At 43.3% G+C, this 22,047-nt stretch overlaps 1 protein-coding gene across 10 annotated transcripts in view; it reads left to right on the plus strand.

Annotated features, from left to right (window-relative positions):
* KDM6B (lysine demethylase 6B) overlaps positions 1-10,956 on the plus strand; it is a 151,592-nt gene extending 140,636 nt beyond the window's left edge. For all 10 annotated transcript variants that reach the window (XM_030188427.1, XM_030188430.1, XM_030188426.1 and 7 more), the window contains 4 exons: positions 4,696-4,837; positions 5,791-5,917; positions 6,513-6,683; positions 9,980-10,956. In XM_030188427.1, coding sequence (XP_030044287.1) covers positions 4,696-4,837; positions 5,791-5,917; positions 6,513-6,683; positions 9,980-10,003 — 464 coding nt within the window. In that variant the 3' untranslated portion in view covers positions 10,004-10,956. The remainder of the gene's footprint in view (positions 1-4,695; positions 4,838-5,790; positions 5,918-6,512; positions 6,684-9,979) is intronic.
* Positions 10,957-22,047: the final 11,091 nt, after the last annotated feature.

Consider the following 22,047-nt stretch of genomic DNA (forward strand, 5'->3'; position numbering starts at 1 on the left):
ATTTTGCTGTGTTAACCACTTTCATCTCCTGACTTAGCAAAGGCAGTTTATCAAATACCAATAAACTAAACACACATTCAGGCATGCTTACATCAGGGTTATTCTGAGCACAAATGCTCCTCTCTCAAGGTGTGGACAGCCAGAGAATCCCTAGTCCATCAGATTGCTGAAGCTGCAGGGCATAAAACGGATTTTGTCAGCCTTCCAGCACTTCCCGAGCAGCTATTTTTGTGCAAACAGATAACAAGGTGGTGGTGTTTCTTGTCAAGCAAGGGGGTTGGACTCATACTGGTGTGGGGAGTTAACCAAATCTAGCAGTGTGATGCATGCAGTCTATCTGCAAATGACCTGCTGGGTGCAGAGAAGAGCTGAGCAGAATGTGAGATCAAAAATATTTATTTATTTAAAAGTTGTATACCCTGTCCTTGACAAAAGTCCATCTCACTACCCCTTCCTCAATCCTCCTATTCCTTCCTTTCCAGATACTCACATTCAGCAGTAAACCTCTCACTTTCATCCTTACAGGAAGTCATAATTTGTACATAACGTCCCCCACCCCATTCCCCCTCCCATCCACTTTGCTATATCTAAAAAGAATCAACCCAAGTCTTAAATCTCCCAGTGCATTAAGTACTTTACTACATTTCTTATGTGACAAAGATTCAAGGTAGTGTTCCCAAATAACGAGGAATTTTTTTTCCTATTCTGAGGAGTATCACAGCCCAAAAAGGCTTAAAGAAAATCAAAGGCTTTCCTTCCTAAAATAAACCATGGAAAACACACCCTGTGTAGTCATTAAAAGGGCGATTCTGTAACTGGGAGCCTATGTTTATGTGTCACTTGTGTATGTAAATATATAGTATACAGAAAATAATTAATAGAGGAAATCAGGAATTCACTGACTTCATCTCCATCAAGCACACCCCACTCCAACAATACTGCTCCTTGGAGACCAAAACTTACATCTAGAAAACACAAATGATGTAAATACCAAAGAATCTTACAACTTCCTTCAACAATGGACTTTCCAAAACCCACAACAAAGGCCACACTCTCGACCTTATAGCATACAGATTCTCAGATCCACACCACCTAACACAGAACAACCTAAAATAGGAAGAAACACCATGGTCCAACCACTTCAAACTTCTCGTGATCCTTTACTGGAAAGAGACCTCCCCCCAAACCACAACCACCCACACAATCTATCAATTGAGGTAGAATTGACAACGAAACCACTTTCTGGACCAACATTTATTATGACTCTTGGTTCCTCCCTCCACACACACACACAATTCCGACAGATGCCAGATCGTCCTCAACAATATAGCACCTCTGAAAACAAAGAGAACTGCCAGAAATAAGGCAAACTAAAGGAACACAAAAGAGAATGCAGAAAATTAGAAGGACTATGGCAGAAACACAAAACAGATGACAACAAAACAAAATGGAAATCTGAAATCAGACAATACAAAGCAAAACTGAGAAAAATCAAATTCAACTACTACAAAGAACTAATTGGATCTGACTACACAAAAAACTCTACCAACATAATCAACTTGCTTATTTCCACAGACCAACGGACAAGCATATCAGAAAATTCACTGGGAGCACAAGAACTAGCCAACTATTTCAAAAATAAAATAACATCAGTGAGAGCCTCCTTCCAAAACGATGACCCATACCTTGGTGTGTTTTGGGGCGAACTCACCAGGAGAGACGAACCATTCAATGCCGATAGATCATGGTCATCATTCTCTTCCCCAAGCATGGCTCTAGTCCAGCAGCTGCTATTAAAAACCACCAAATCACACTGCTCACTGGACACATGCCCCAGCTACCTACTAAAAGAACCTCCTGCCCATTTCTTAGAAAGCATTACAGCCTACCTAGCTGACCTTTTAGCCGCAGGCATCTTCCCTAAGGAAAATGTGAACATCATTCTGACGCCTATCAACCAAAACCCCAAAGCAAAGCAAGTAAAATTGACTTAAAAAATTACAGACCAGTGGCCTCTATACCTCTTATTGCCAATATATTAGAATGCATAATCAACCAGCAATTTGCAGAATATCTGAACAACTTCTCTATACTACATGATTCTCAATCAGGCTTCAGATCACGCCACAGCACAGAAACTACAGTCACCGTACTGATCGCCAATTTCAGAAAAGAAATCAGCCAGGGCAGAAATATGGTTGACTACTGCATACTAATCCGAATGCTCCACAAAATCGACATAAACGGAGCTGTACTCAAAAGGTTCAAGAGATTCCTGAGCAAGAGATCTTACCAGGTCAAGATGAAAAACTAACTATCTTTAGCCTGGATACCACAATCAGGAATCCCACAGTGTTCCTCCATCTCTCCGATCTTATTCAACATCATGATGACCCCATTAGCCTAAACCCATTCATCTATGCAGGCGATGTGACCATCTCTATCCCATTCGAAAGCAAGAAAAAGCCCCACAAGGGTAGACTAAGGTTACTTTTCACCGCAGCTTAGTAACAAGACCCCTAAGTGGTGGTTGAGTTTTAAAAATTCAATAAAAATGATTGAACTTAAAAAAAAAAAATTGTTCAATGAAATTCAGCAGGGGTTGGGTAGAGAGAGGTGATACCATTTGCACTCTGATCCTCTCTCTGGACATACAGGGGTAAATTCTCAAAAGGTCGCTGAAATCTAGGTACCAGGATGATAACTGTGGTTCTGCATGAAACAGTCATTATTAAATAATAGCGTAAGTCCACAGTTCCACAGTTAACTTTAGGTGCGCTGGTGTAAATGTTCATGATTGTAGGCAGGTGCACGACTGCTAGTATTCTATAACCCCTTCTATGTTGTTCCTAGTATTCTATAACCCATCTATGTTACTCTTGGTATTCTATAACCCGTCTGTTACTCCTAGTATATGTTACTCCTGGTATTCTGTAACCCGTCTATGTTTCTATAATGCATCGATGTTACTCCTAGTATTCTATAACTCATATGTTGCTCCCAGTATTCTATAACCCGTATATGTTACTCTTGGTATTCTATAACCCATCTATGTTTCTATAACCCATCGATGTTACTCTTGGTATTCTATAACCCATCTATGTTTCTATAACCCATCGATGTTACTCCTGGTATTCTATAACCCGTCTATGTTTCTATAATGCATCGATGTTACTCCTAGTATTCTATAACTCATCTGTTGCTCCCAGTATTCTATAACCCGTATATGTTACTCTTGGTATTCTATAACCCGTATATGTTACTCTTGGTATTCTATAACCCATCTATGTTTTGTTTTGTGTTTTTTTTTTTTTTTCAAATCATGTAACAACGTTTTCTTTTCCATACTCTGAAAGCCACATTGAGCCTGCAAAAAGGTGGGAAAATGTGGGGTACAAATACAATAAATAAATAAATAACCCATCTATGTTACTCCTAGTATTCTATAACCCCTCTTTCTATAACCCATTGATGTTACTCCTAGTATTCTATAACCTGTATATGTTACTCTTGGTATTCTATAACCTGTTTCTATAACCCATCTGTGGTACTGCTAGTATTCTATAACCCGTTTACGTTACTCCTAGTATTCTATAACCCATCTGTGGTATTCCTAGTATTCTATAAGCTATCTGTAGTACTCCTAGGTGTGCCTCTGATCCGCATGTGCCCCTCCCAGGTCCTTGCCCACCCATTGTGGTTGCATGCTATAGAAATTGTGCGCTCAGTTTGTAGAATACTGATTAAGGTCAGTTACGGGTCTAACTGCCAATTAATAGCAATAATTGGCTGTTAAAACTTATTACCATCTAATTATAAAATTAAGTTTAACAGACTTCTATTAAATGCATGTGCAACTTGGCACGCTTACCTGCAGATTCTATAAATGGTGCACAAATTTATGTGGTAGTCTGAGATGCATGTACAACTAAATTGACTAACGAGCCAATTAGAGCCAATAATTGGGAACTAATCAATTATTGGCATTAATTGGCAGCAATTCAGATTTGCATGTGCACCTTATTGAGTGCAAATCTTATAGCGCACAACTCAAAAGGGGGTGGGACTATGGGATGGGCATGGGTAGGTCAGGGACGTTCACTAAAGATGCACGCATTATTACAGAATACCAGGGATCTATGTCTAACTTACTAGGATTTTAGCTGGTGCAAATCCTCGAACCCAAGTTTTGATATTTTGTATACAACGCGCAACTCAGAACACTGTTTATAGCAGGGGCGTAGCCAGACAACACATTTTGGGTGGGCCTAAGCAAGAAGTGGGTGGGCACCAAGTGTTCCCCCCCCCCCCCCCCAAACCAAAAAAAATCTCAGCTGGCGAGAAAACGCTTCTTTCCACCTTGGCAGTCTGCAGTAGGCATGCACTGAAAACTGAGCATGTGCAGATGCCGGTATTGCGGAGAGTAACATTTTCATTACCATCAGGGAGAAGACTTTAGCCGGCCAAGCTTGGGATCCCTACACCAGCTACCACTAAATGTGTGCTACTGTTGGGTGGGCCCCACCTAGGCCCACCTGTGGCTACGCCACTGGTTTATAGAATGGCGCTGCATGTGAATTTGGTCCGTAGTGTAAAATTGGGCACAGCTGCTGTGCTGCAGTTCTGTGTGGTTTTTTCCCCCCATGCACGGTGGGTTAAGAACGGTTGTCTTTCCTCCTGTTTCCTTTCCTGCAGCCTATCAGTATCAGCTGGCTCTGGAGCGCTATGAGTGGAACGAGGTGAAGAATGTCAAGTCCATCGTCCCTATGATACACGTCTCATGGAACGTGGCCCGCACAGTCAAAATCAGCGACCCCGACCTCTACAAAATGATTAAGTAGGTGGCCTCCAGGAGCAGGAAGAAGGTTGAAATTAGTGCTGGTGGCCCTGCAGCTCATGGGAGGGACAGAGGAGAGAACTGATGGCAAGCGCAGATTCCATCTAATTGGTCAAAATCTTGCAAACACTTGGAAAAAGATAGTGACCAATGCCAGTGTGAGAGATAGGGGGGGGGGGGGGGGAGAATGGGCAGCCTGCTATTCAGTAGTAACCTTTATAATGGTCCTTGCACTCAAACCATCTGTAGTTGGGTCAATATTCAAAGCGATTTGACTGGGTAGGAGAGGCTCAGGAAAGGTTAAATCGCATTTAATTTGTTAGCGATGTTGAATATCGGCACTAACCACTAAAGCCATAGCTGGCTATTTTGTGGGCAGTCCAGGGGCGGAGTCGGCACTTTTAAGTATTCAGCACTTAATCGCCTAAATTAACCGAACCAGTCGACTGCATAAAACACAGGCCTACCTTTGTCCAGTTTCACTTAGGCAGTTAAGTGCAGAATATCACTCTTTACCGCATAAAGGATAGCCGGCCACACGAACCTGGATATTCAGTGAATATCCGAGCATGACAATGCTAGCTGCCAAAACAATGCTGACCGCTACCATCTCAATATTTACCCCAGTATTTATTTATTATTGATTTATTTACTGCCTTTTTGAAGGAATTCACTCAAGCCAGTGTACAGCAAGAATAAGTCAAACATAAGCAATATTCAGACAAAGTTACAACATCAACACAATACGTAATAAACATTTGAATAAACAGTATAGGGTATAAGCAAAGATATGTATGTCTGTGCATGTGTTTGGTGTAAGGAATGAGGATGAGGGAGCCTTGAAATGTAAGATCACCAAAGCTTGGTATATTAAGTCACGTTAGCTTCCTAAGGTCTCCTGCTACCTCCCTTCTCTCATTGTGATTTCTCTCCACCCTTCCTCCCAAATACAGGTTCTCTCTGATGCAGTCAATCAAACACTGCCAGATCCAGCGGGACAGCCTAGTGAGATCAGGGAAGAAGATCGCATACCAGGGCCGGGTGAAGGATGAGCCAGCCTACTACTGCAACGAATGCGATGTAAGCACGATGCAGACCCAGTCCCTCTCATCAAATGCTCACGTCAGCTTCAGCAAACACTAACTCCCAGTAGTGTAGCCAGGAACTTGTACAAGGGGTGCATCTCCCCCTGCACCCCATGCCTCCCCAACCTTAAAATTCCCTTGGCGTCTTCACCCAGCGGCGGCACTCACAGGCTGCTTGCTCCGGGACTTCCTCCCTGAACCATCCCGCCCCTGAGGGAGAAAGACCCGGAGCAGGCAGCCTACGAGTGTCGCTGCTACTGCCGGGTGAAGACGCCGAGAGGATTTTAAATGGGGAGGGGGAGGGGTCTGTACGCCACAGTGCACCTACCCTAAATACGCTGCTGCACACTCCATAGCCTGTTGCTCCCACTCCTGTAATCTTGCCCTGCGTTATGTTCGTTTTGCCATGCTGGTGGTCTTGTGCAGTCAACTGATTACTTCATTTACTTGTGTGTATTGCATTAAGGAATTTTATTGAGCATTGCTTTTACCGCACTGTGCTTTGAATATCAGTTTTAAAGATGTACAGTAGAGCGTGATATTAACCCCCTCTGTATCTCGGTTACCACCCCCCCCCCCCCCCTTTGCAGGTGGAAGTATTTAACATTCTTTTCGTGACAAGCGAAAATGGCACTAAGAATACGTACCTGGTGCACTGCGAGGCTTGTGCCCGTGCCAGAAATGCCAATCTGCACAATGTAGTGGTGCTCGAGCAGTACAGGATGGAGGAACTTATGCAGTCCTTTGATGCCTTCAGCCTGGTAAGGACTTTGCAACACACGCAGCGTGAGTGATACCAGGAGCGTAGCTGTCTGTCTGGCTCAATATTTCTGGTTATTGCTTAAGAGATAGCCGGTGATATCACACAATATAACTGGCTATCCTCTAATATTCAGCGCAGCGCCGGCTGAGTTTGGTTGCCAAATTAAGCCGCCAAAATTTAACCAGCCAGCGCTGAATATCGGCTTGGCCAGTTAAATGTAAAATGGCTAAAAAAAAAACACCCAGATTTTTCAATGCTGGTCATCGGAAATGGCCCGACATTGAATGATCCAGGCTCAGCGCTGACCGCGAGAGGCAGCCCAGCTACCTCGCAGACAGCCCTCTTGACCCCCCCCCCCCCTTTGATGGCAGGGGACCCCAACCCTTGCCAGCTGAGGTCCTCTTCTTCCGTCGCAAGACTTTGTTCTGTTTCTGTGAGTCTGACGTCCTGCACGTTGTACTCACAGAAACAGAACGAAGCCTTGCAGATCAGCCAGCGGCCGCGTTGCTAGCTGATCTGCAAGGCTTTGTTCTGTTTCTGTGACATCAGCCTCACAGAAACAGAACAAAGCCTTGTGCTGGAAGAAGAGGACCTCAGCTGGCTGTGATTGGGGTCCCCCGCCATCAAAGGTAGGCGACGGCGGGGGGGGGGGGGGGGGTCGGGGGGGGCGGCGGGGGGGGGGTCCAGGGCCAAATCTACGGGGGCCCAGGCCCCCGTGGCCCCACGTAGCTACGCCACTGCTCCGTAGAGGTCGAGCACTTGGGTTGGAAAAGGTGGGGAACGCTGTCCTGTAACCACTGCTCTCTCCTGCAGAAGGAGAGAGGGTATTTGAAAAGGTGAGTTCCAAAACCTGTTGCGTACATTTCTTTTTTTTTTTTCAAAAATGAGTTAATTTTTGGAAGCATACCTACCGCCTTTATAGATAGCAATAAGCCACACACCCCTACAAATTCATGCGCACTGTTACAGAAAACGCCCGATCCATACCTTGTTAAGGTTTTAGTTGGCGTAAATGGTGGCGCCTAAATTTTAGTCACGGGAATGGCCACTACGCATATTCTGTAAACCGCGCCTAATGTTAGGCGAAGTTTATAAAATTGCGCTAAGCGTAGTTTTTTTTTTTCAGCTCTATCTTCCCCCCCCCCCCCCCCCCCCTTCCAAATTGTGTGAAATTTTCACTCAAAGGCATTTATTTGTAAGATATATGATATTCAGTGATAACATTTTTCTTATGCTGGCTGGAATTCTCGAAAATAAAAACATATTTATCCAGGGAACAGCTTTTCGTACTTAACAGGTTTTGGGACTCATCTCTTCAGTTGTCCCTCAGCTGTCCAGTCTTAGAGGTGACAGGCTCTGTATTCCTGGGTTCAGACACCAGGCCAAGAACCAGTGAAGCCAGGGTTCGTTCTTTCTGAACTTGGGCAGGTCAATTCATCTTAAATAGTATAAATAATATTGAATTGTTTTCATAGCACTGCTGTTATTATATTTGGGTATAATATGCTCCTCAAAGAGCTTACATTCTAAGTGGGTACTTAGATAAATTGGCTTGTTGATGGAAGAAGCAAGTTTTGAACCCTGGCTCCTCCATGGCTTTGAGTGCAAACATACATTCAAGCTCATTTTCAAAGCACTTAGCCTCCCAAAGTTCCATAGAAACCTATGGAACTTAGCCTCCCAAAGTGCTTTGAAAATATGCCTCATTGTAAACCCTCTGGGAAATACCTGCTCTACTTGAATGTAACTCGTCTTGGCTGGAGCTGAAAAATTAGCACCCTATAAGAAGAAATCCAAATTTAAAAAGTACATAGGTTGCGGTGGCCGATTACATAAATACTCATGGTATTTCTACAAACCAATGCATCAAAATCAACCAAAAATACACCTAGGGTAAGATTTTTGCCATCACTGAAACACATTGAGGGGCATAATCGAAAGGGGACGACCATCTCTAAGGGCACCCATCTCTAAGGACGGTGCCGCGAAGGGGCAGAGAAACCCGTATTATCGAAACAAGATGGGCATCCACATTCCGTTTCGATAATGCAGTCAGGGACGCCCAAATCTCAACATTTAGATCGACCTTAGAGATGGGCGACCTCAGTTTTCGCCGATAATGGAAACTGAGGATGCAATCTCTAAAATGACCAAATCCAAGGCATTTGGTCGTGGGAGGAGCCAGCATTCGTAGTTCACTGGTCCCCCTCCCATGCCAGGACACCAACCGGGCACCCTAGGGGACACTGCAGTGGATTTCCTAAATTGCTCCCAAGTCCATAGCTCCCTTCCCTTCTGTGCTGAGCCGCCCCCAAAAAAACCCCAAACCCACTCCCCACAACTGTACACCACTACCATAGCCCTTATGGGTGAAGGGGGGGCACCTACATGCGAATACAGTGGGTTTGGGGGGGGGGGGTTTGGAGGACTCAACATTTACCACCACAAGTGTAACAGGTAGGGGGGGGAATGGGCCTGGGTCCGCCTGCCTGAAGTGCACTGCACCCACTAAAAACTACTCCATGGACCTGCATACTGCTGTGATGGAGCTGGGTATGACATTTGAGGCTGGCATAGAGGCTGGAAAAAAATGTTTTTTATTTTTGGGTGGGAGGGGGTTGGTGACCACTGGGGGAGTAAGGGGAGGTGATCCCCGATTCCCTCCGGTGGTCATCTGGTCAGTTCGGGCACCTTTTTGAGGCTTGGTCGTGAAAAAAAAGGGACCAAGTAAAGTCAGCCAAATGCTCGGGATGCCCTTCTTTTTTCCATTATCAGCTGAGGACACCCATCTCTTAATCACGCCCCAGTCCCGCCTTTGGTACGCTGCCGACACGCCCCTATGAATTTTGGTGGTCCCCGCGACGGAAAGCAGTTGGGGGCGCCCAAAATCGGTTTTCAATTATGCCGATTTGGGCGACCCTGAGAGAACGCTCATCTCAGAAGATGGGTGCCCTTGTCCTTCGAAAATTCACCTGATAGTGACTCCTGATGCAGCCTGCTTTAGTGAAAGGTGGCCATGTTGGGTTATCTTATCGATAAACTTGTGGACTTTATTTGGTTTTCCTCTTGTATGGTGCCAATTTTTCAGCTTCCTCTTTGGTTCTTTAGCACCAGCCTCTTTATTTTTTTTGGTGTAACTCACTTTAGCTACTGATGAAAAGTTGTGTGCTACATAAATAAATGTATTCCTCTTAGTTATCCAGTCCTATAGATGATGGTCTTTGTGTCCCCAGTCCTAGTGGTGACTCTGCTTCTGTGTGTGACACTCTGTGTATTCTTTCTCTCTTCCTTCAGACCACCTCGACTAGCAATCGATGATTCGAAAGCCATAGTCCCTAAACCCTGCCAGTTGGGACCGCCTCTACTTGTCACCCACTGGGGCTGCGAACTGGGTTGCCCGCGCGCCCTCGCCACCCCTGAAAAAGCAGTGTATCACGGATCTTGGTTACAGAGTACCATAGGCCCAATACCCAGTCACCAGGCAAGAACCTGCAAGTCCACCTCAAGATAGTGGCCAATCACAGAGCGGGAATCAAAACTGCCCTACGAAAGAGGGCGGCCAATCATGGTGCTTGTTTACAAACTGGACCTCCAGTAGCGGAGCAGGAAACAACCCACCACCGCCCTCCAACAGGGGCGGTCTTTCATGGTGCTTGTTTACAAACGGACCCATCAGGTGGGGAAAATGAAAGCTACGCCCACCCCCTGCAGCGAGGAGTGGCCAATCACGGTGCTTGCTTATTCAGAAATGGTCACATTCTCCTCCAGTCAAGCTGCTGGTTCTCCTTAAAGTTTGTTTGTCAATAGAACAACAAGAGACAGTCAATCAGCAGTACGTTTACTAAGCTGTGGAACAGGGGGAAGGGCTGAATTGCAGGGCAGCCAGCCAATCAGCAGCAACAGCCTCATTGTTAATAATCAATTTAATTTATGTTTCAAACTATCTTTTTGGGTTGGTGGTTGGGGTTTTTTATTTTTATTTTAATATTTTGATTTTATTTAAAATGATGGGAAGCAAAACGAAAACTAAGATAACAAAGATGGCATCTGGGCCTAGAAAAGGAAGCGGCAGCATTTGGAACTTTCTGGGAAAAAATGAAAAAGTCCCCTGCCACTAGCACAACAGGATGGTGTATCAGCAGTCCTGTTTATTCAATGGGAATGGCTTAGTTTTTTTAATTTGCTTTTTTACCTTGCATTTCCATTCCATATGGGACTTGTTCCCAAATTTATTTTTCAGTTATGACCTGGCCGATTTGGTCACGCATCATTAAAAAAAAAAATGAGTGAGAGCTTTTTTTTTCTCCTTTTAAATATGAATTCATCTACAACACTGCAATTTTGTAAAGAATTAACTGTATTCAAATCTGAAAAAAAAGGGGGGGGGAAGAGGTTTATAAGCATTAAAATACACATAGGGTAAGAAGACTTTTTAAATATAAATTTTTTTTTGTAAAAATTTTATTTCAAATGCAAAAAAAGTTATACGGGTTTTCTAGCAAGAATTCAACATTTTGCGGTTATTTTTGGTTTGGTTTGTTTTTGGAAAAATCGTTACAAGTGTTTATATAAATATATCTAAATATATAAATATATAAATATATATATATATATATATTGTGGCTCTCTTTCAACTTTTTATTTTTAATTTTGGAGGGGTTTTTGTTTTTGAGGGGGAGGTAGGGAATGTTCCTTGCTTGTTTGCCTATACATTCTCCCTTCCCCCCACCCCATCTATTGTACTTCTTTTTAAAATTGTTCAATTGTAATTTTTAATTTATATTTTGTTCTGTTTTGCGTTTCCTATTTATTGATTCATTTGTAGGGAGGGGGGAAAGGGATTCTTTAATTTTGATAAAGGTTGCTGTATATTTAAATTCAAGAAGTTGGGGGGAATTCTGTGTGTCATTTTTTTTTTTTAAGATCTCTTTCTTAACACTGTAAGAGAATGAAAAACATGTCTTGTTTTTCTTCATACGAATGGTGCTGTAAGTTTTCCTTCATCCCCACACAAAACCAGCTCCAACTTTTGGCAGAATTTTCCTCTCAGCAAACCCCTAGGAAGACTGGATCTGGTGTAGATAGAGGAAAGTGGTGGTGGAGGGGAGAGATTTAACTGTACTGTACTGGGGCTACAGATTATATTTTATAATCTTTTGCAAATTAAAAAGTGAAACCAAATCACTGTTTTAGGGAAAACAGAATTATAGCAAAGAGGGAGATATTATTGCAACTTTACTTTAGGGATGGGAAAAATATTACAAAATTGTTTTGTTTTTAGGTATCCCATACTATCCTCCTCCACCTTCCTTTTTTTAATATGTTCCTTGTTTTGCCTTTTTAAACAACAAAAAAATGCACTGTTTTAAATACCACACCATAGATATCTGAGCCAGAAACTCCTCTATCTTTTGTGAATTTGTGTGACATTAATATTAATAAAGCTTTTTGATAAAAAAAAGTCTTGCAGCCTGTTTCAGCTGGTTTACGTGCTGACTTGAGATTGGGGATCCTCTTGCATTTCTCTATTATATATTTACAGTAAACTAACCCTCTTCCAAGGAGGCTGTAAATTTGGAATCCTGGGGTAAATATTCAGCTAGTGATGGTCAGTGATTTTTATTCAGTGCCAGGCCGTGTCTGGGCGCCAGCGTTGAATGTCCGAGGCCAGCCGGTGCTTATTCGGGAAGGGCCAATATTCCGCTCTTAACCGGATAAAGATAGGACTGCTTTTTTGGGGTCCTTTTGACAAGCTATGACAGGAGCCCTTACCGCAGCAGGTAAAAAGCCCTTAAAGAAGACAAGACACGGCCATGTGGTACGATTATTCTTACCATGTGGCCATGCTGGTGGGTGAGCACTTTCACTAAAACTGAGCATGTGCGTGGGAGAGGGTGGCAAGCAAGACAGACAGCATGGCACCAAATATCGCCACAGGAAAGCTTCTGCTGGCAGGGATTGAGAACCCCTGCCAGCAAAACCTGGAGACCTCGGGGGCCTGAAACCAAAATGAGTAGGGTTACCATAGATCCGGATTTACCCGGACATGTCCTCTTTTTGAGGACATGTCCAGGCAACCGGCCGTGTTTTGCCAATCTGCCCGTTTGTCCGGATTTCTGGACAAACGGGCAGGCTGGTGGGTGGGCCGTCCACTTGGGCCAGCCTGCCCGTTTGTCCAGAAATCCGGACAAACGGGCAGATTGCTAGCCTCCCCTTACTTACTAGTGCCCTGGTGGTCTAGTGACCTCTTCCGCCTTTGGGGCAGGAAAGAGCCCCCTCTTTTGCCCAGAGCGCTGCCCTGCATGCATCCTTCTTGTTGGTGATCCTCGGCACCGATTCAAAATGGCCGCCGAGAATTGAAGTGACCTCACAAGACAACTCTCGGTGGCTATTTTGAATCGTCGCCAAGGATCACCAACAGGAAGGGATGCATGCAGGGCAGGAAAGAGGGGGCTCTTTCCTGCCCCGAAGAGGTCACTAGACCACCAGGGCAGTAGTAAGGGAAGGGGGGGTGACGGGGTATGTGACAGGGGAAAATGCGACAGGGTGGAGCGAGGGTGGGCGGGGTGCGAAAGGGGACGGGGCATGTGTCCTTTTTGAGGGACAAAATATGGTAACCCTATACATGAGGCAATGGAGGGCTAAGTGACTTGCATAGGATGACAGAGCTGTGGAGGGAATTGAACCCAGTTCCCCGGGATCTCTCAACCCACTGCCATCTATTAAGCCACTACTTTAATCCATAAAGTGGATTAAATACAACTTTTAATAATTTTGTGCCAACTGAAAAGTTAATCACCTCAGTTATCACTCCCTTAACCAGGCCATTTATAAATAAATGAAATGGGACCCAGCACAGATTTCTGGAATATTCTACTCTACCCTTTAAGTTGTCGTCTTTTTCTTTGTTTTTTAATTTCCTGTCTTTTAACAAGGGATGTGGATTCATTTAAAACATGGGAAATGTCAACATGCCCCATTGTTTTTAACCTGAAAGGACAGGAAAGAAATATCAGTTTTTTTCCTGTGTTGTCAATATTGACTCAGCAACAGAGTAAATGATGGCAGATAAAGACCTGCAACTGCCACTCTGTGTGGGTTATAATCATTCGTCATTAAACGTGGGTTGGCAATTTGCCATCATACCTCCTATACATAGCCAACTAAGGTACAGTCTTGGGACAATGTGGAGGGGCATTTGTGATATGACGTCTTAAGTCTGATTTAGAATATTTTGCTGAAAATGTCCAAAAATTGAGCGGCAAATAGCGATTTTCGAACCATAAAAACATCTTTTCTTTTTGTTTCAAAAATCGCAGTTTTCTAAATATTTATCTTTTGGCAGTGGTGTTCCTTGGTCGGCTAACACCTGGAGCCGATCACCGCTGCGCACCCCCCACTCGGATGCAGCGTCATCCCCCTCCCGGGTGCAGCATCATCTCTCCCCCCCCCCCCCCCCCGGGTGCATTGCTCTTACCTCATAAGAACATAACATAGTAAATGACGGCAGATAAAGATGTGTACAGTCCATCCAGTCTGCCTAAGATAAACTCATTTTTTCTTCATATGCGATACTTTATATGTGTATACACGAGTTTGATTTGTCCTTGCCATTCTCAGACCGTAGAAGTCTGCCCAGCACTCTTCTTGTATTAAAAGTTCTGAAGCTAACGTCAAAACCCCTTAAAATTTACACTCCATCCATATCTATTCAATCACGATCAGGACGTAGACCATAGAAACGTGCCCAGCATCGGTTTCGCTTCCCAATTACCAGTGTCACCAACCAATCTCCGCTAAGATTCCGTGGATCCATTCCTTCTAAGCAGGATTCCTTTGTGTTTATCCCACTCATGTTTGAATTCCATTACCGTTTTCATGTCCACCAACCCCCACGGGAGGGCATTCCACATATCCACCACCCTCTCTGTGAAAAAATACTTCCTGACATTACTCCTGAGTCTTGCCCCCCTTTAACCTCAATTCATGTCCTCTAGTTCTACTGCCTTCCCATCTCCAGAAAAGGCTTGTTTGTGGATTAATACCTTTCAAATATTTGAACACGTGTTATCATGTCACCCCTGCTTCTCCTTTCCTTCAAGGTATACATGTTCAGGTTGGCAAGTCTCTCATATGGTTTGCAACGCAAATCCCATACCATTTTTGTATGAGAACATAAGAATAGCCATACTGGGGTCAGACCAATGGTCCAACTAGCCTAGTATCCTGTTTTCCAAACATTTGCCAAACCTACCTGGCAGAAACCCAAATCATGGCAACATTCCATACTACAAATCTCGGGGCATGCTGTTGATTCCCATGTCTGCTTCAATAGCAGGCCATGGACTTTTCCTCCAGGAATTTGTCCAAACCTTTTTTTAAACCCAGATATGCTAACCGTTGTTACCATTTCCTCTGGCAAAGAGTTCCAGAGCTTAACTATTCGTTGAATTAAAAAATATTTCCTCCTATTTATTTTAAAAGTATTTCCATGGGGTGCTGGGAGCAGCCCGTGTGTCTGTCGGCTCCGCCGGTTCCCTGCTCCCTCTACCCCGGAACAGGAAGTAACATCAGGGAGCAGAGAAGCGGAAGAGCCAACAGCCGCGTGGCTGCTCTCTGCACCTCCCCCCCTTCAGCATGCACCCATGGTGGACTGCCCCACCCTCAGTATGCCACTGTCTTTTGGTGCCATTTTTGGAAAAGAAAATGCTCTAGTGAAAAATGCCCAAAAATAAGCCATTGGGGATGTCTGGGGGCCAGGATTCATATAGACTGGTCACACAGATATCCCAGCAGAGCGTTGGGGCAGCCTAGGGGGCATTGCAGTGGACGTCACATACAAGGTCCTATTTACACATCTCACCATTACCCCCTTACATTGTATGGTGAGCCCTCCAGGAATAGCAAAAAAAAAAAAAAAAATACTGTACCCAACTGTTCACCACAATACTCCTTAAGCCTGCAGGTGTCACCTATAGGTAGGTACAGTGGAGATTTTGTGGTTTTTGGAGGGCTTGCCACCACAGGTGCACCAATTAGAGTGGGATATGGGCCTGGCTCCCTTTCTGTACCGACCACTAGGCTACTCCAGGAACCTGCCTGCTGCTCTTTTTTTGTTTGTTTTTTTAAATTTCAACTGTGTCAAAAATTGACACGACGTACAAGATACATCATAATAAGCAACAGCAGCAAACACTGGTCTGAAAATGAACTGATCAAGTGGAACCTCAACACTTTTAGCATTTCAAACAAACAACCCAGGAAGGGAAAAATGGGGGAAGGGGGAAACGGAAAAATACATCTGTACATGAGAGATTAAAGGTAACCCACCAGGTCCTGCTGGCTGCTCTTAGAAGAATGGCCATTATATACGTGAAGCTGGCATACAGCCTGGTCTGTACTGTCAGTTTCACCTCTTGGGGCAGTGGGAGGGGGTCAGTGATCACTGGAGGGACAAAAGCATGTCTCCCCCCCCCCCCCCTTTAATTCTCCACATGCAGGTTTAAGGACTATTGTGGTGGTATACAGTTTGGTACAGTATTTTATTTTTTTGCTATTCCTGGAGGGCTCACCATAGCTTCATTCAAAAGAGGATCCAGCCATAAACGACCTCTGCCCTCCTGGATTCAAAATATTACACCTTCCTTGACCTAGTATATATATAGTAGAATTGGAAAAGGTACAGCGAAGGGCGACGAAAATGATAGTGGGGATGGGACGACTTTCCTATGAAGAGAGGCTGAGAAGGCTAGGGCTTTTCAGCTTGGAGAAGAGACGGCTGAGGGGAGATATGATAGAAGTGTATAAAATAATGAGTGGAATGGATCGGGTGGATGTGAAGCGACTGTTCACGCTATCCAAAAATACTAGGACTAGAGGGCATGAGTTGAAGCTACAGTGTGGTAAATTTAAAACGAATCGGAGAAAATTTTTCTTCACCCAACGTGTAATTAGACTCTGGAATTCGTTGCCGGAGAACGTGGTACGGGCGGTTAGCTTGACGGAGTTTAAAAAGGGGTTAGATAGATTCCTAAAGGACAAGTCCATAGACCGCTATTAAATGGACTTGGAAAAATTCCGCATTTTTAGGTATAACTTGTCTGGAATGTTTTTACGTTTGGGGAGCGTGCCAGGTGCCCTTGACCTGGATTGGCCACTGTCGGTGACAGGATGCTGGGCTAGATGGACCTTTGGTCTTTCCCAGTATGGCACTACTTATGTACTTATAAGCACAGTGAGATGGAATTGCAGTTCATTATAAATCTTTCTTCTCTTGTCACCTTATCTATTTTTATTTATTATTTGTAGCACTTGTATCCCACTTTTTCCCACCAATTTGCAGGCTCAATGTGGCTTACATTATGCCGTAATGGCGATCGCCATTTCCAGGTAGAGAATTACAAATGGTATTACATTAAGGCGCATACATGGTAAAGTATAATACAATATGGTATTGCGTAGAGGTTCCTGAGTGATAGAAGAATTTATAACATAAGTCAGTCATCTCTAAAAAGTTCAATTCAGAATTAAGAAATAAAGTGGTAGTGCGTATTGCGTAACTTTCATTAGTAGCAGCAAGGTTGTCAGTCAAGTGTAGGGAATTCGGTTTTGTCTAGTTCATGTAAAGTCTAGTTGTCTAGTAGTTAAGATGAATTGTTGTGGTATGCCTTATTGAATAGGTCAGTTTTCAGTAGTTTTCGGAAGATTGTTAGGTCGTGCATTGTTTTTATGGCCTTCGGTAGTGCGTTCCATAGTTGCGTGCATATGTAGGAGAAGCTGGATGCGTTATGTGGATTTATATTTAAGTCCTTTACAGCTGGGGTAGTGGAGATTCAGGAAAGTGCGCACTGTTCTTTTTGTGTTCCTGGCTGGTAGGTCTAAGAGGTCAGACATATAGATCGGGGCTTCACCGTTAACAATTTTGTGGACTAGGGTGATATTTTTGCTTGCAAAATCAAAGATGTGACACTTGCTGATTAATTAAGTGTCATTCTCTTCTATCGTCCCCATGGTAATTGGTCCAGTGCTCAACTGGACTTAGGGCTCCTTTTACTAAGGTGCGCTGAAAAATGGCTTGCGGTAGTGTAGGCGCAGGTTTTGGGCATGCGCCGATCCATTTTTCAGCGCACCTGTAAAAAAGGCCTTTTTTTAAAAAAAATTTTTTGCCGAAAATGGACGTGCGGCAAAATCAAAATTGCCGTGGGTCCATTTTGGGTCTGCGACCTTACCGCCGGCCATCGACCTAGCGGTAAAGTCTCACGCGCGGTAACTGGGCGGTAATGACCTACACGCGTCAAATGCCATGAAAATTAAAAATGATTTTTTTTTTCAGCCGCACGTATCAAGACACGCACCAAAAATGAAATTTACCACAAGAGCCACGTGGTAGCCGGGCAGTAATTCCATTTTGGCACGCGTTGGGCGCGCATAGACGCGTACGTGACTTAACTAAAAAGGCCCCTTAGTTTCTGAAACCTGAGTGAAGAACATGAGGCAAAGAGTACAGCCACAGCAGCTGGTCTGTGATAGGTGGCAAGGAAGGAGGAGAGAGGCATATTATATTCTGACGCTGGAATTCCTCCTCTACCTCCCAACTTCCAGAGATACCAAAGGGAGAATTCTTTTCAGAATTTAGATCCATCCATCAAGGTGGTGGTGGTGGGGAGGGGGATGCCTGTGACTCCTTGGATGGAGGAGGGAGTGTGTGCCAGGGGTATACAGGGGAGGAATTTAGAGAATGCCTCTATCTTCCACAGCGACCCCCACCCCCCAAATCTCCACATACACACTGTGGAGGGAAGCAGCAGTCCTAGATAATGACACCAGATAACAACTCCTTCCATATCCCCTAATTCTCTGCCAAAAGTATTATGAAGAGTGCGAGTTTTAAAAATGCACACCTCTATTTAAGGAGATGTAAATGTTACCTATAAAGGTGTGTATGTGGGTACGTATCTCTACGTTTATGATTTAAATTTTATCTACTGCAATTTGCAGAAAGCATCAAAACAGTTTACAAAAGTCAGATTCATTAGGCAGGAAGGAAAAGAATTCCATTCAAATTAAAGAAATGGGCTACACAGGTTGAATCTCTTCATAAAGGTGGTTAATAAACCCAAATAAATAAAATAAGTAGCGGATTGGATAGAGTACATAAAAATATTGAAATAGTCCAGTTGTAATATGTATGCTAAATAGAAGCGGAAGCAAAGGCTCACAACAAATTACAATCGATTCAGAATGCTGCAGCAGAACTCAGAGAAGGTTGCAAGCGACGTGACCACATCACACCATTTTTGCAAAAACTTCACTGGCAACCAGTACAATACAGGGCTAAATTTAAAACTCTTATGTCTGATGTTCGAGGCCCTTAAAGGAAATGGTCCAGAGTACCTGAAGAATATTTATTTATTTTATATTTATTTGTTGCATTTGTATCCCACATTTCCCCACCTATTTGCAGGCTCAGTGTGGCTTAATAGGATTGATCCTCTACACACCCCACCAAGGGCACTAAGGTCCTCTCAAGGATTATCACTAACCACACCCTCTCCAAAAGACATCACAGGAGGTGATACCCGCCAGTCTTCTCCGGAGTAGCCCCCACACTGGAATGCACTCCCTGAAAGGCTCCGCTTAACACAAGACTATCTCTACTTCAGGAAGCAGGTGAAAGCTTGGCTCTTCAACCAGGCCTTTAATGGAAGAAATAACTAACCTCTTAGCCTCCCACACACAGAAGGAGTGATTCGAGTTGCACGTACTGCAGCAGGACATGCTTATCCACTCCTACCCTAGCTGAGATAACATTTTATCCTCTCTCTGACCTCATGTGCAACTTTCTTTAAATTAGTCACCTTATTTTCTAACTCCTCTTACTCTCTTACCTATCTATATGTTCCATCTTTGCTCATACCCTAGAAGGTCAATTAAAATGTTCTATTAGTATAGGCTACATTACACTGTCAACACAATACATATTTAATAAATTACAAAAAATCAGGAAGATCAAATCCAACCAACCAAGTTAAACCTTAAACTCACTATAGTAAACTTGGGTTCAGAATAATTTATCTTTTTATATATATATATGTATGCACTTTAAAAAAATGCTAAAGTGTTTTAAATTGTTTTAAATGTGCTCAGACCATACCGTTTACACCCATTATATCCCCAAGAGGAATATGTGGTGGTGTCACAATGGAACCATCATTGCACATATGATGTTCCACCTCCTAATATTTGTGTATGTACATACAGCTGCGCCCAAATAGATCTTACTCACCAATGTATGCGTATATCTATAATACATATGTATAAGTCATGGACTATTCACATTAAATATTGTTAGACTTGAGCTCAAACCTCCGCCCATAAATTATGGTACATTCCATATAACCTTCTGATACATGGATAATAAAACATACAGTTCACCGTTTGTTTAAACCTAAAGGAGGAATATGTTAATTCATGACACCCTGATTTCTCTTCCCCCACATATCTTACACAAACCAACCCACAATGCGATATACACACATATTCACATAATTATTTCACGTCCCTTGGGGTATATTGTGCTCGTGCTTCATTAAAATCACATCATATTCATCCATTCCAATCTTGCCATCAAAATAACAGAAAGGAGTGAGGAAGGACTCCAGAGGCGATCCCACCCGGGGGATTTATGATGCCTGAAAATTGGTTTAAAAGATTAGTATTTTTCCCTTTCTGATGAAGACTTTTGAAACTCGGCCAGAGTTAAAGGGAGCAGTTATTTTGATGGCAAGATTGGAATGGATGAATGATATGTGATTTTAATGAAGCACAAGCACGAGCACAATATACCCCAAGGGACGTGAAATAATTATGTGAATATGTGTGTATATCGCATTGTGGGTTGGTTTGTGTAAGCTATGTGGGGGAAGAGAAATCAGGGTGTCATGAATTAACATATTCCTCCTTTAGGTTTAAACAAACGGTGAACTGTATGTTTTATTATCCATGTATCAGAAGGTTATATGGAATGTACCATAATTTATGGGCGGAGGTTTGAGCTCAAGTCTAACAATATTTAATGTGAATAGTCCATGACTTATACATATGTATTATAGATATACGCATACATTGGTGAGTAAGATCTACTTGGGCGCAGCTGTATGTACATACACAAATATTAGGAGGTGGAACATCATATGTGCAATGATGGTTCCATTGTGACACCACCACATATTCCTCTTGGGGATATAATGGGTGTAAACGGTATGGTCTGAGCACATTTAAAACAATTTAAAACACTTTAGCATTTTTTTAAAGTGCATACATATATATATATATAAAAAGATAAATTATTCTGAACCCAAGTTTACTATAGTGAACACAATACATATGCCATACTTTGTATTGTTATTTGAATATTTTTACTGTTGTGTCTATTGCTTGTGTTTGATTTATTCTTACTGTACACCGCCTTTTTTGAGGAGGAATGTCATGGGCAGAGAACGGGCTTGGAAGCTTTAACCAGCTCGTGCGTTCAGATTATCACGCACTTAACTGGTTAATGCAGGAGGTAAGTGCTTCCGTGTTCATTTTTGAAAGATAACGCACACTGACAGCATTAGTGAGTGACCTCAAATTTAAAAAATGATTTTAAAATGGCCTAAAAAAAATACTGTGGTGAATCTGAGCACGTGGGAGAGTCCTGTGTTAAGATGTGTTAAGCCCTGATTCTAGTGCATCTTGGTAAAAGCCCCCCCCCCCCCCCCCACACACACACACAGTTGTACCTGAGCCAATGGAAGGTTAAGTGACTTGCCCAAGATTACAGGGATTGATTCCATCTTCCACCATACCAATCACATATAGGCAATTCTATACGATGCCACAATACCACACCACCATGTCAAAAGTCCGAAACGTGGTTTTAGTATTATAGAAACATGACTGCAGATAAAGGCCAAATGGCCCATCCAGTCTGCCCCTTTTCCTAAGGGATCCCACATACTTGTCCCACGCGTTCTTTAAATTCTGACACAGTCCTAGTCTCCGCGACCTCCACCAAGAGGCCATTCCACACATCCACCACTTTCCTTGAACGCACAGTCCTCCTAAGCCTATTTTCTCTTAATTTCATCGTATGCCCCCTCGTTCCAGAGTTTTCCTTCATTTGTAAAAGGCTCACCTCCTGTACATTAATGCCCCTGAGATATTTAAATGTTTCTAGCCAGTGTGTTTTTACTAGCAAAAAAGGTGCCGGTACTCAAATGCTAAGGCCACCCTTCAGGGGTGAGGTGATCACTGGATAGACCCATCCCACAATAGCCAGGCCCTCTGCAACCAGTCACAGAATCTATGACAAGGCAGAA

Source organism: Microcaecilia unicolor, chromosome 14, assembly GCF_901765095.1.
Source record: "Microcaecilia unicolor chromosome 14, aMicUni1.1, whole genome shotgun sequence".
In the NCBI taxonomy this organism is placed as follows: domain Eukaryota; kingdom Metazoa; phylum Chordata; class Amphibia; order Gymnophiona; family Siphonopidae; genus Microcaecilia; species Microcaecilia unicolor.